The sequence below is a fragment of the Erythrolamprus reginae genome, chromosome 3 (genome assembly GCF_031021105.1).
Source record: "Erythrolamprus reginae isolate rEryReg1 chromosome 3, rEryReg1.hap1, whole genome shotgun sequence".
NCBI classification, from domain to species: Eukaryota; Metazoa; Chordata; class Lepidosauria; order Squamata; family Dipsadidae; genus Erythrolamprus; species Erythrolamprus reginae.
The window spans coordinates 53,707,000-53,720,764 of NC_091952.1; the positions used below are offsets into that span (position 1 = coordinate 53,707,000).

Below are 13,765 nucleotides of genomic sequence, written 5' to 3' on the forward strand. Positions count from 1 at the left end.
TCGTGAGGGGACACGCACATGACATCCGTTCCAATAACCGCCAAGTGTATCGGTGGTTATTGAAACGGATGTCCATGTGCCGCTTCTATGTTGGTTGAGGCAGGTAGGATTCCCTTGAGTACCATTTATTGGGGATCAAGGGAAAGGGAGGGTCTTGCCTTCTCTTTCTGCTCAAGATCCCCATGGACAATTGGTGGGCCACTGTGTGGCACAGAATGCTGGACTCGATGGGCTCTGGCCTGATTCAGCATGGCTCTTCTTATGTTCTTATGAGATTTCGGCAATTTTTTGCTCCCAGGCCAGGGATGGGCAGCAGGCAGGACGGGGTGGAACACAGTTCTACCAGTGGCAATTTCTTTCTTTATTGGATTTGTATGCCGCTCCTCTCTGAGGCGGCTCCAGCCCTCTCCGGGGCGACTCTGAAACTGTGTGCCCAGCTCCAGCTGACCATTCTACACTCCCATCCTCCTCAGAAAGCGGCAGGGAGATCGGCAGGAGTTGCAGGGGGCCCATTTCCTCCCCCATCTTTTCTCAACAGCTATTCACCTAGCTACCCAGCTTGAGGTGGGGTGTGTGTGACCCAGGAAGGAAACGTGAAGCAAATTGTCACCCCAGAGAGCGACACTGGTGAGGTTGTAAGTTGGGGACTTAACAGTTCACTTGAACGATGATGATGATAGTTCAAGCCACACCCACCTGGTCACATGGCTGGCAAGACACTCCTACCCAGTCACATGACCGTCAAGCCACACCCACAAAATAAGCCACACCCACAGTGTGGCAGTAAAAATTTTGGCTGCCCATTATTGTTCCAGGCATGTGCAAAAAGCACACTGGGACGCACGTGTGCACATGCAGGAGAAGCGAAGCTGCGCATGTAGCGGACTGGTAGTGGCAGGATTGGGAATCTGCCCCTGCTCACCAGATGACTTAGAACAGAGGTCTTCAAACTTGTCAACTTTAAGACTTGTGGACTTCAATTCCCAGAATTCTCCAGCCAACTATGAACTTTGAAGACCTCTGACTTAGAATAACTTTATTATCAGTTTAAATGTGATAATTTTGAGAGCTGTAGAGAAGTGTTTTTAATAGGAAAGTGAACACAAGAACAAGGGGGCACAAACTGAGCTTAGTTGGGAGAAAGATCAGAAGCAACATGAGAAAATATTATTTTACTGAAAGAGTAGTAGGTGCTTGGAACAAACCTCCAGCAGATGTGGTTGGTAAATCCACAGTAACTGAATTTAAACATGCCTGGGATAAACATATGCCCATCCTAAGATAAAATACAAGAAATAGTATAAGGGCAGACTAGATGGACCACAAGGTCTTTTTCTGCCGTCAATCTTCTATGTTTCTGTACATACAATGAAATTTCATTTTAATGTATGCCGATTAGCGTACATCACTTTAAATGTACACTAATCAGCATATGCTAAAATGAAATTTCATTGCATATACAGCTCTCAAAGAGTCCCCACCTCCAATATTCCTATCATCCTTTTCCTCCCACTTAGGACTGTATGACTGTAACTTGTTGCTTGTATCCTAAGATTTTTATTAATATTGATTGTTTCTTCATTGCTTATTTGACCTCTATGACAGTCATTAAGTGTTGTACCACATGGTTCTTGACAAATATATCTTTTTCTTTTATGTACACTGAGAGCATATGCACCAAGACAAATTCCTTTGTGTGTCCAATCACACTTGGCCAATAAAAAAATCTAATTCTAATTCTATTCATTTTATTTATTCGTGAAACATTTATAGGATAGTAATTTCTATAAACATACGTAAAAATAATGATAAAAAGGACAGAAGGACAGGGATTCCCAATGGTGCGCTTATGCACGCCCCTTACAGACTACTTAGAAACGGGGAGAGGTGGTCTGTAGACAATAAATATTGTACTGCATAAACATGAAAACACACCCACACAGTCACCCACATATATGACACAGAGAAACAACGCAGTCAAGTTCCAATGCATCTTGCGAGTTTGCCGGCCTGATGGCCTAGATCAGTGTTTCCCAACCGTGGCAACTTGAAGATATTTGGACTTCAACTCCCAGAATTCCCCAGCCAGCAAATGGCTGGGGACTTCTGGGAGTTGAAGTCCAGATATCTCCAAGTTGCCAAGGTTGAGAAACACTGGCCTAGATAGGCTGACTGGGGGGGAAAAAAAGCAACCCAAACGTGGCGGGCAGAAGGAGACCAGCGAGGCGGCTTCAACGGCCAGGCGGAGGCGCTACGGCTCCAGAGCTGCGGCCCCAAAACTGTTTTGAGCGCGCCGCGCCGGGGAGTTTGGCGACCGCGGGAGGGGAGGAGGTTCCTCACCGCTCGGCGAGCCGATTCCGTGCGTGGTTGCCCTGCCCTGGAGGCACCATGGAGCTGCGGACGGAGCTCTTAAAATCCATCTGGTACGCCTTCACCGCTTTGGACGCCGAGAAGAGCGGCAAAGTGTCCAAATCTCAGCTGAAAGTGAGTAAAAAGACAACCCCCCACCACCACCCAAAAAAAGTGTCAGCCACCCGAAAGAGCCTCTTCAGGCGCGGGCGGGAAGGGCGTTTTGAGTATCCTGCCTTGCCAAGACGAGGAAGGCGGCGTGCTTGGTGAGAAGACCTCGCGGCCACCTTGGCTTCAGCTAGTTTTGCTCCGGGGCGCGTATTTTGAGGGTTTGGAGGCGATCTGAGGGAAAAATCAGATTTATTTTAAAAAAACTCCCAGGGGGAAAAAAGGGGAATTAAGTATCTATCTATCTATCTATCTATCTATCTATCTATCTATCTATCTATCTATCTATCTATCTATCTATCTATCTATCTAATCATCTATCTGTCCTTTCTCTCTCTCTCTCCCTCCCTCCCTCCTTCCTTCCCTTCCCTTCCTCCCTCCCTCTTTCTTTCTTTCTCTCTCTTTTTCTCCCTCCTTCCTTCCTTTCCCTTTCTTTCTTTCTCTCTCTCTCTCTTCCTCCCTCCCTCCTTCCTTCCTTTCCGTCCTCCCTTCCTCTTTCTTTCTTTCTTTCTTTCTTTCTTTCTTTCTTTCTCTCTCTCTCTCTCTTTCTCCCTCCCTCCTTCCTTTCTTCCCTCCCTCCCTCTCTCCCTCCTTCTTTCTTTCTTGACAACACCATGGGAATCCTGTTGTTTTGTAAAGATCCATTGGGTTTTTTTTCCTTTTCAGTCAGGGCGACAGAGCTCAGTTGCAGAAATTTATACCTTCTGTCCTAGTTTTGCCTCCTTTACTCCCCTTAAACACCTGGGTGAGGTGTTGTTGGGTGGGGGGCAAAGGGTGCAAAGCTCAATTTGTTGTTATGGTTCTATGGAAACTGGCTTTGCTCAATCCAAAGAAGTTCTTCCTTAGGCAGAGCAACCGCGGAAAACAAACGCTGCTCGTTCTTTCTTTCTTTGACAGAAATATTCGTATTTGTTTGTTCCTCCTTTGCTGAGCGCGAAAAATGTTACCATGGAAGTTATAATACTCTATTTTGGGGGGGGGAGAGGGGAAAAAAAAACCCTTTCCTTCACGTATTATAAACTTTGCAATAGTAGCAAAAGCGATGCTTCCATGTAAAATTTGGGAAAGGGGGGGCAAATGTCTTGTCAGGTGTGGGAGAAGAAGATGAGATGTAAATGCATGCAAGAAAAGTAGGGCAAAGAGAGCTCCAGTTTGATGCAAATGGGGTGACACCTTGTGAAATCAGTGCTAAGGAGATGCATCTTAAATGATATAAAGTGGCTGTCTTTCCTTGTTATTCTCTTACATAATGCAGCGGCTGAACCAGTGGGAAATTGTTTGGTCATTCTGGACCATTTTCCACAGTGCCTAAAGAATGCAAGCAGTGTGCAGCTGCCCCAGCGTTTGGCCCTCCAGAGAACTCCCACACTGCTGATCTTTGGAGTTACAAGGCATTCTTGCAAGCTTTTGCAGCCAAGAGATATTGACATGTCAAATGTGCTTTTTTTTCCCCAGATGCAAAATGCTGTTTTAAAAATGTCTACAGAAATTTGGTCTTGCACTGGACTTTGAGATTGGGTTGTGCTTCTCTTGCAAAGATTTGGGTTGCATCTTTCTCTAGTTAGACTTGACTGGGATTGTCAGAATGTGGCACTTATTTATTTATTAGATTTGTTTGCCGCCCCTCTCCGAAGACTTGGGCAGATCCGAGAGGAGAATTTTGAATGTGTTTTTGAGGGCCGCCTTCAGTTTGTGTTTCTTCATCTTGCAGAGTTAAAGCAGGGCATGAAAGGGTGAGGCTTTAAAACCACCAGTTCTGAGCCATGGTCCCCGTTACGTCATTGGTACTTCATGGAATAATGCTGACAGGAATGATTTTGTATGCTTGTGTTAGCAAGCTAGCAATATCTATTCATTAATCTGAATGCTATAAAGTAGGTATAATAATTTTAGGCGTTGTAGTTGAAAGACTTACTTGATATTTTTGAGCCTGAAGTACAAACTCACTCCATTGTGTGACCCTATTTATTTTATATTACATCTGCCTTTCTTATATCATGCTTTGGAATGCTTTCTCAAATTATCTGTCCTCCATATGCTGAGGCCTAAATCGTGAGTTGAAATAGTGACCTGTGTCCAGTGTTTTCAGAAACATGGTTTGAACATTCATTGTGATTTTTTTTTTGGTTTATTTGTTTGTTTGTTTTATTTGTCAACAAGTGCAAGGAAACAGGACACATGAAAAAATGACACAAATAAATGGATATAAAAAAGCAAAACACATAAAACGAGTACATACAAATGGGTACAGTAGGACAGGGATGGTAGACAAGCTGGTGCACTTATGCATGCCCCTCTTAGAAACTTTTAAAAAACATGTAAGGTCCATGGTAGATAGCTTAAGGTAAAAAATGTGGGGTTTATAGAAACTAACAATAGGATCAGTTAAAGAGTCCCAGACATTCTTAGAAGCCGATGTCTTAGAAGAACTTGAACGATTAAAGATAAATAAGGCAATGGGTCCAGAGGGCATCCACCCCAGAGTTCTTAAAGAACTCAGACTTGTTTAACCAATCCCTGTTAACAGGAGATGTTCCTGAGGATTGGAGAATGGCCAGTGTTGTGCCTATCCACAAGAAGGGCAGTAGAGGAGAAGCTGGTAACTACAGGCCAGTTAGCTTGACATCAGTTATAGTTAAAATGATGGAGACTCTACTCAAAAAGGATAAATCAGCACCTAAAAAACAATAATTTATTGGACCCAAATCAGCATGGCTTTACTGAAGGCAAATCATGTCAGACTAATCTCATTGATTTCTTTGACTATGTCACAAAGGTGTTGGATGAAGGTGGTGCCGTGGATATTGCCTATCTGGACTTCAGCAAAGCCTTTGATACGGTTCCACATAAAGAGCTGATAGATAAATTAGTGAAGATTGGACTTAATCCCTGGATAGTCCAGTGGATTCGCAGCTGGCTGAAGCGTAGACATCAGAGAGTTATTGTTAATGGTGAGTATTCTGAGCAGAGACAGGTTACAAGCGGTGTGCCACAAGGGTCTGTTCTGGGTCCTATTCTTTTTAATATGTTTGTGAGTGACATAGGGGAAGGTTTGGTAGGGAAGGTTTGCCTATTTGCCGATGACTCTAAAGTGTGCAATAGGGTTGATATTCCTGGAGGCATCTGTAATATGGTAAATGATTTAGCTTTACTAGATAAATGGTCAAAGCAATGGAAACTGCAGTTTAATGTTTCCAAATGTAAAATAATGCACCTGGGGAAGAGGAATCATCAATCTGAGTATTGTACTGGCAGTTCTGGTATAGCAAAAACTTCAGAAGAGAAGGATTTAGGGGTAGTGATTTCTGACAGTCTCAAAATGGGTGAACAGTGCAGTCAGGCGGTAGGGAAAGCAAGTAGGATGCTTGGCTGCATAGCTAGAGATATAACAAGCAGGAAGAGGGAGATTGTGATCCCGCTATATAGAGCGCTGGTGAGACCACATTTGGAATACAGTACTGTGTTCAGTTCTGGAGACCTCACCTACAAAAAGATATTGATAAAATTGAACGGATCCAAAGAAGGGCTACAAGATTGGTGGAAGGTCTTAAGCATAAAACGTATCAGGAAAGACTTAATGAACTCAATCTGTATAGTCTGGAGGACAGAAGGAAAAGAGGGGGCATGATCGAAACATTTAAATATGTTAAAGGGTTAAATAAGGTTCAGGAGGGAAGTGTTTTTAATAGGAAAGTGAACACAAGAACAAGGGGACACAATCTGAAGTTAGTTGGGGGAAAGATCAAAAGCAACATGAGAAAATATTATTTTACTGAGAGCGTAGTAGATCCTTGGAACAAACTTCCAGCAGTTGGTTGGTAAATCCACAGTAACTGAATTTAAACTTGCCTGGGATAAACATATATCCATCCTAAGATAAAATACAGGAAATAGTAAAAGGGCAGACTAGATGGACCATGAGGTCTTTTTCTGCCATCAGTCTTCTATGTTTCTGTGTTTCTATTTACTAGTCTATTGCAGCAGTCGTATTGTCACAGTCATTAACAACAGATCAAACAATCTTTATTTTATTTTTAGGCAGTGAGATTTTTTTCTTTCAGGAAATATGTGAAATATATAGTAAATATTTGTAATAGTCAATGTAAATATTTATACGCATGAAAGTCAGATGGATGATTTTGGGCCTCCTCTCTCTCTCTCTCTCTCTCTCTCTCTCTCTCTCTCTCTCTCTCTCTCTCAACTCACAATGTCAGGCAACAAGCCTTTTGGAAATTCCCATCACAACCACTGGATCAACACTGGGTTGATGTGGATAAAATAAAAGCAGACTCTGCACCTGTAGGAAAATGCTAGGAATAAAAAAAAAATTGGTTACATCCGAAATCCAAGTTGTAATTAACTTTTTCAGGTGATTATCTGTACCAAGCATGCATTTAAGTATAGAGGTCTTTACGCAAGTTGCAATTAATATCTTAACTGTGCTCAGTGCTTCTCTTTTTCTTTTTTTAAATCAAAAGAATATAAACAGATGCTGAGTTCTATCATTAAATATTTCTTTTAAAAAACAAGAAATTGCAATACAAAAAAAGTAGGCAATGCATGTTACATATCTCACGGCATCTTTCTGTTTCTTATTTATATGCTTTTACTGTTTTTATGAGACCTGCATAGCAACTCGGTGCTAAAATGGGGTTATTCACTATAGAGAAGGCTGTCGATGGCTACTAACAATGATATGTGCCCTCCCTGAATTTGGGGAGAGTTTGCTTTTCAACACCAGGTGTTGAGGAACACAAATGGAGGTGATGAGGCACCAGTGTTTTATTGCTAAATAAATAATAATAATCCTTTAACTGCATGAGATTACACATCTAGGCTCTTTGTGGTGTGTTCCTTCTCAACATTTAAAAACTGGAGTGAGTGTCTTAGAGATACTTCCTGTGGGGACACACATGATGTTTGTAATGTCATCAGTATGATTTTTCTTCCTGTTTTAGTTATAGAGGGCTCTTGCTTTTCTGGTTGTCAGTGCTCTCTTTTAAGAATGCATATCTGCAGAAGTTCGTGTTCTTTGAAGCCCATCTCCATAGACGGTTGATGAGTTTGGAGACCCAGGGATGAAAATGATCAAGGAGTAAATATAGAGTTTTGGGATACTCATAATGGAATCACACCTGCCTGATCTCTATTGACTTCTTTTTTGCAACACTGAAAAAAAATGGTTTGTATTTCTCCAGCATTCTTTTAATAATTAGAAATGGAGATAGTATTCCACAGGTGGGCATACCACAGGCATATATAATATTGGCAGGTTTCTTTTTTATTTCTTTCCTCAAAAAAATTGCTAGTAGTAGGAGGCAGCAAATTGGACTAAGTAGCAGCAATCAATTTAATGAGGTTGTTGATAAATGATATTCTGTGACTGTAACAATCTTATTGTGAACTATCTATTTGACATATCTATGATATACTGTCATAGTTTCAAATGTGTCCACTGTTCCCAGAAATTTATCTGCTCTTGGTACAGTAAATATGAAATTAATTATATATTTTGCCAATGTGTCATCTGCTCGCACTAACCCATATCCTTTAAAGTAACCATCTCCTCTGATTTTCAGATATTTTCGGATATTTCTGTAACCATCCAGAATTATTACCTGTTCCCAGAATTTATATAGCATTATCCCCTAATTTGTTAGCACATCTGCCATGAAAATAATGTCAGATATTTTCCCACTCAGGATGGAAGAATGAGAGCTTTTCTTTGTGTGGAATTAGTGAATGTAGCTTGAAGCATTTTCATGCAGGCTCAAACCCAACATTCATTAATTTTTCAGACCTTAGACTTGTACCTCTCCTACACTGCATATTTCCAGAACCCTATTCATTGTAAGAGTTTGACCAAGAGATTAAAAGCTTTTAAGGCTGAAGTTATAGGGAAATATTTAACATAAAAGTACAACTGCATTCACAACTGTAATTTTCAATAGAAAGATAGGATTTGTAAGTGCAGAATTATTTTGTTGGCGGTATGTTTTGCATGTTGCAACAAGATAGGACTTACTTGATCTGTTCTTTCTCTCTTTTCTAAATCATTTTACAGTCTGTAGGTTTGAAGTTTCTGATTTGCTCTATGAGTGTCAAGTAAAATATTTTACCTTGAAGCAAAATTATGATGGGAAAATTAAATATGACTCTAAATTAATTCATGCTTTTTTCATGTGCTTTAATTAACTGAATTAGAGTTAACACATAATCTAAAAATATAGTTTATTTGTGTCTAGTATAATTAGGTAGGTTAATCTTCTTTTTTAAAGCATTTGAGGAGAATATATTGTCCAGTTTGCATAAAATGATAACTCAGCTGTTTGTAATTGTAGCTTAATTTGAATGAGAAAAGCAGCTGATAAGTGTTGCCTAATTGCTTCCTCCTGCAACTAGGCCCAGCTAAGTAATCCATCTAACCACTGATGTCAAACTGGAGGATTGTGGACCTGCGAGCATTACATGCAGGCCATGCCCATGCCAGTTCCACAAATGGGGAAAACATCGCGAAGTGTCATGTGACGGCATCGTGAGATGGCGAGTGTGACACACGTGAACTAAACCTTAGCTTTAGATTTTCACATACTGGGAAAGCAATGTGCACTGAGAACTCTTGTTTGGGTTCTCTAGTTTTAACCAACAGTGGCATGCTTGTTTCACTAATTTGTATGCCCATTTTCTTTAGAGGTAACATTTTAGAAGAAGCAATGTCCTTTCTTCACTGTCTTGGAGGGGAAGATGCTTCTGCTACATTTTGTTTTATTTATTTTATCTATCTATTTATTTATTTATCTATTTATTTATCTATCTATCTATTTATCTATCTATCTATTTATCTATCTATTTATCTATCTATCTATCTATCTATCTATCTATCTATCTATCTATCTATCTATCTATCTATCTATCTATTTATTTAGTCCAATACACAATGAGGGTTTTAGTGGGTATATATCAATATACACATACTGTAGTAAAATATATGATGAAGGTTATAGAGGAGATACTCATAGTAAAATATATCTAAGAAATAATAGAAAAGAAGATATAGGAATAGAATATATCAATGAAAGAATAGAAGAAGAGATATAGGAATAGAGGAAAGGTATAGGAGATATAGGAGAGCAATAGGACGGGGGACGGAAGGCACTCTAGTGCACTTGTACTCACCCCTTACTGACCTCTCTTAGGAATCTGGATAGGTCAACCGTAGATAATCTAAGGGTAAAGTGTTGGGGGTTTGGGGATGACACTATGGAGTCCGGTAATGAGTTCCACGCTTTGACAACTTGGTTACTGAAGTCATATTTTTTACAGTCAAATTTGGAGCGGTTAATATTAAGTTTAAATCTGTTGTGTGCTCTTGTGTTGTTGTGGTTGAAGCTGAAGTAGTCGCCGACAGGCAGGACGTTGCAGCATATGATCTTGTGGGCAATATTTAGATCTTGTTTAAGGCATCTTAGTTCTAAACTTTCTAGGCCCAGGATTGAAAGTCTAGTCTCATAGGGTATTCTATTTCGAGTGGAGGAGTGAAGGGCTCTTAATAAGGATGTACAAGAATTAAATGCCCAGCTTGATTTGAACGATTATTAAACAAAACATGCCTGTTATTAATAGATAGATAACTTTTTAATTTTATATATTCATTTGAATTATTTATTATTTCAGAATAATAATTATTGTATTATTTATTTAATCATATTCTGAGTGCAAAGAATATTAGAAGTGAGTAGTCTGGGAGCTACAAATAGTCCTCAACTTTCACCAGTTTTTCACAGTTACAACGTTTGCATCATCCCCATCTTCATGCTATCAAAATTCAGATGCTTGGTAACTAGTTTACACTTAACGATGGTTACAGTGTCCCGAGGTGATGGGGAAGCCGGATTCAAGTAACAAGCAGGTTTCTAACTTATCAACTGTAATGACAACTGTGGCAAGAAATTAAGTCATTAAAAAAAAGGACAAAGCTCGCTTAACAATTTCTCACTTAAAAACGGAAATGTTGGGCTCAATTGTGGCCATAAGTCGAGGACTAGCTGTATTTGCAAAGTGTTGCAGCACAGTGGAGATCACTGTAATGTTTCCATATTATATAATAATGCACTACCACAAAGCACTAAAAATATATTCCGATTCTGTCAACTTTACAAGGTAGATTATTATTGTTGTAAGCCACCTTGAGTCCTTTGGGATTGGGCGGCATAGAAGTCGAATAAATAAATAAAATAATAAATAGATGTCGTAGGAAACACAACTCAAAGAGGTGATTCTATGTTATTATAACCTTACATTAAGAGAAACTTCTGAATCTGTCGGCAGAAAGGGTATCTTCTAAACCTCTTACCCCCATCCCCAGTCCTTTTGCAGGCTACCTGACTGTTCCTTTGACTGCATCTCTGTCCTGTCTCTTGAAGTTATTTTTACATGCCATTGCACATTCTCACTTATTTTTTTAACAAATCAATGGTGAATCTGTTTTTCATTGCTTGGACTATTACAGAAGTGTGTTGCAAAAATAAGCATGCCTGAAGGATAAAATACAAAGGAAGAATTATATATCTCACTCTGAACATAATGAAGGAACTGTGGGACAAAAATAATACAGTGTTCCCTCGATTTTCGCGGGTTCGAACTTCGCGAAAAGTCTATACCACGGTTTTTCAAAAATATTAATTAAAAAATACTTTGCGGTTTCTTCCCTTATACCACGTTTTTTCCCTCCCGATGACATCATCACCAAACTTTCATCCGCCCTTAATAAATATTTTTTTAAATAAACTTTAATAAATAAACATGGTGGGTAATAATCTAAATGGTTGCTAAGGGAATGGGAAATTGTAATTTAGGGGTTTAAAGTGTTAAGGGAAGGCTTGTGATACTGTTCATAGCCTAAAATAGTGTATTTACTTCCGCATCTCTACTTCGCGGAAATTCGACTTTCGCAGACGGTCTTGGAAAGCATCGCCCGCGAAAATTGAGGGAACACTGTACATCATACATACAAATACACATGTTGTTTTTTCTGAGTGATGGCCAGTGAAGGGCTACCAAAATTTTTACTACTACACTGTGGGCGTGGCTTATGCAGGACGCCCTGCATTTTCTTTCAGCATCTTTCAGTGCAAATTGGGTGCTCTGGGGTGGAGCTCCATTTTTGCTACCCCACTGTGTGTCCCCCACCGGTCTGGGCAGTAGCCCACCCCTGGCGATGGCCATATAGCACATAGCCACATGTACGTATATAATTATAATCGATTATGATTATAATTTTAGGATTGTGCAGAAGGTAGAAATCTTGTTGTGGATAGGTAAAAATCTGTTAAGCTGATATAAGTCTACCAATTAACAAAGTGTTTTTGTTAACTTTAAACTTGTGATAGTAACTCCACACTTTAAACGTTGGCTTAACTCAATCAGTCAGTACAACTTGTTGTGGTTAGCTCTGGCCCAGCTCCTGCCCCAAGGAATGTGCAGGTGGATGTGGGGGAAACATCCATCTGCCGCAGGCCTGTTTTGCTCCCAATGGAATCTGCCAACGAAGTCTCCTCTGACCAAGGAAGCGTGAGTGACAGGGAAGAGGGGAGTTTGGCAGACAGCCCAGGAGGAGATCAATCATCTGTATCATCCCTGGATTCTGAACAAGAATTAATGACACATCCACGCATGCGTAGAGTGATGCATAGGAGACAACAACTGAAGGATTATTACAAGAGAAAATGAGGCCACCTGTGGTTGGGTGGGGCTGCTGTAATTAGTGCTACAGATAAAAGAGCAGCTTGGTGTTTTAGCCTCATGGCAATTTATCTGATGCATTGTTTCGTCAAGATCGTGGTTTTTGTGCTGTTCAAGATTGTGTGTGGACTCTCTGGACTTTAGAATTGGACTCAATTTCCCAGTTATTGGGTGAGCAATTGGACTGCATTTAACCTGTGCCTTGTGTGTACCAGAAAATCCCTTTGACATTTAAAAAAGGGAGCTGTTTCTGTTTTCCTGTTTATAAAAACTTTTGGGTTTTCCCTTTATCGTGTGGTGTGTGTCTTCCTGGACTAATTACCCTGTAATTACGGGCGGTTGAAACACGCCGGCAGAACAACAACTATTGAGCAGAAGTTGAAGCAAACTGATATTAGAGAGTTGGCGATAGCAAAAGAAAATCTGCTTTGCTTAAACATTTCAGCTTTACCGTTTAATCTCAGCCTATGCTTTCACTGTTGATCATATCTTTTGTGTTCTTCACTCCCCCTACCCTTCAGTTTTGAGCAATAACCAATCACAAAGAAGGGAGGACAATATGAAGATAGAAGCATCATTGTTCTGGACGAGCCATCCTCTGAGAATCTCATTAACAGTATTCTTTGTTAGGAGAATGTCCACAGATGTTAGCTTGGTTCAGTAGCTGATCCCTGTTTATGACTGCCGCTGCTTGTGGCTCCCCCTCTTCACCCCAAATCCTTTTTGCATCACTGAGAATTTAGAAGATAGGGTGGTTTTTCAAAGTGTTCTGATTCTGGCACATTGCCTATTGCATGGTTTAGCATTCAGGAAGAGCTACCCATAACTCTCCAGATTAGACTTCATTACATGCTGAGCTTCTCTCAACCTCAGGAGATTCTGCAGTTTTTGCAGAGAATGTGGGGGAAGGTTTGTGTGGTCTGTAAATGGCTGCCTAGAACAAAGGCCCACAGAGATTTGATCAGCCAAATTTGCCAGCAGGTTTTAGTACCCAGATCAGAAACAGTTTTAGTTTCCTGTTTAATTTTATGTGCGAACAGACGGAGCCTGCAAGAGAAAAGTGTAATGCTAAAAGCCTGATCTGTCTTCCTTCTAACAACACCTACTGTGTTTCCTTGAAAATAAGACCCTGTCTTATGCATTTTTTGAACCATGAAATAAGCGCTTGGCCTTGTTGCAATGCAATCAAAAGCCCGTTTGGACTTATTTTCAGGAGATGTCTTATTTTGGGGGAAACGATATGCAGCTTCTGCTCAGGCAATCTCACACTACTCACAAGAGCCTACAAAACTTTTGCCAGACCCATCCTAGACTACTGCTCATCTGTCTGGAACCCATACCACATCTCAGACATCAACACCCTTGAAAATGTCCAAAGATATTTCACCAGAAGAGCCCTTCACTCCTCCACTCGAAACAGAATGCCCTACGAAAATAGACTAACAATCCTGGGCCTAGAAAGCCTAGAACTACGGCGCCTAAAACACGATTTGAGTATTGCCCACAA

At 40.4% G+C, this 13,765-nt stretch overlaps 1 protein-coding gene across 3 annotated transcripts in view; it reads left to right on the top strand.

Annotated features, from left to right (window-relative positions):
* The first annotated feature begins 2,235 nt into the window (after positions 1 to 2,235).
* The window catches only part of DEF6 (DEF6 guanine nucleotide exchange factor), a 77,609-nt gene continuing 66,079 nt past the window's right edge, over positions 2,236 to 13,765 (top strand). Inside the window, exon 1 of one of the 3 annotated variants that reach the window (XM_070745333.1) lies at positions 2,236 to 2,484. In XM_070745333.1, the coding sequence (XP_070601434.1) occupies positions 2,389 to 2,484 (96 nt within the window). In that variant the 5' untranslated portion in view covers positions 2,236 to 2,388. Of the gene's footprint in view, positions 2,485 to 7,646; positions 7,700 to 13,765 lie in introns of those variants that run through there. The other 2 variants (XM_070745332.1, XM_070745331.1) reach the window with 2 other exon arrangements.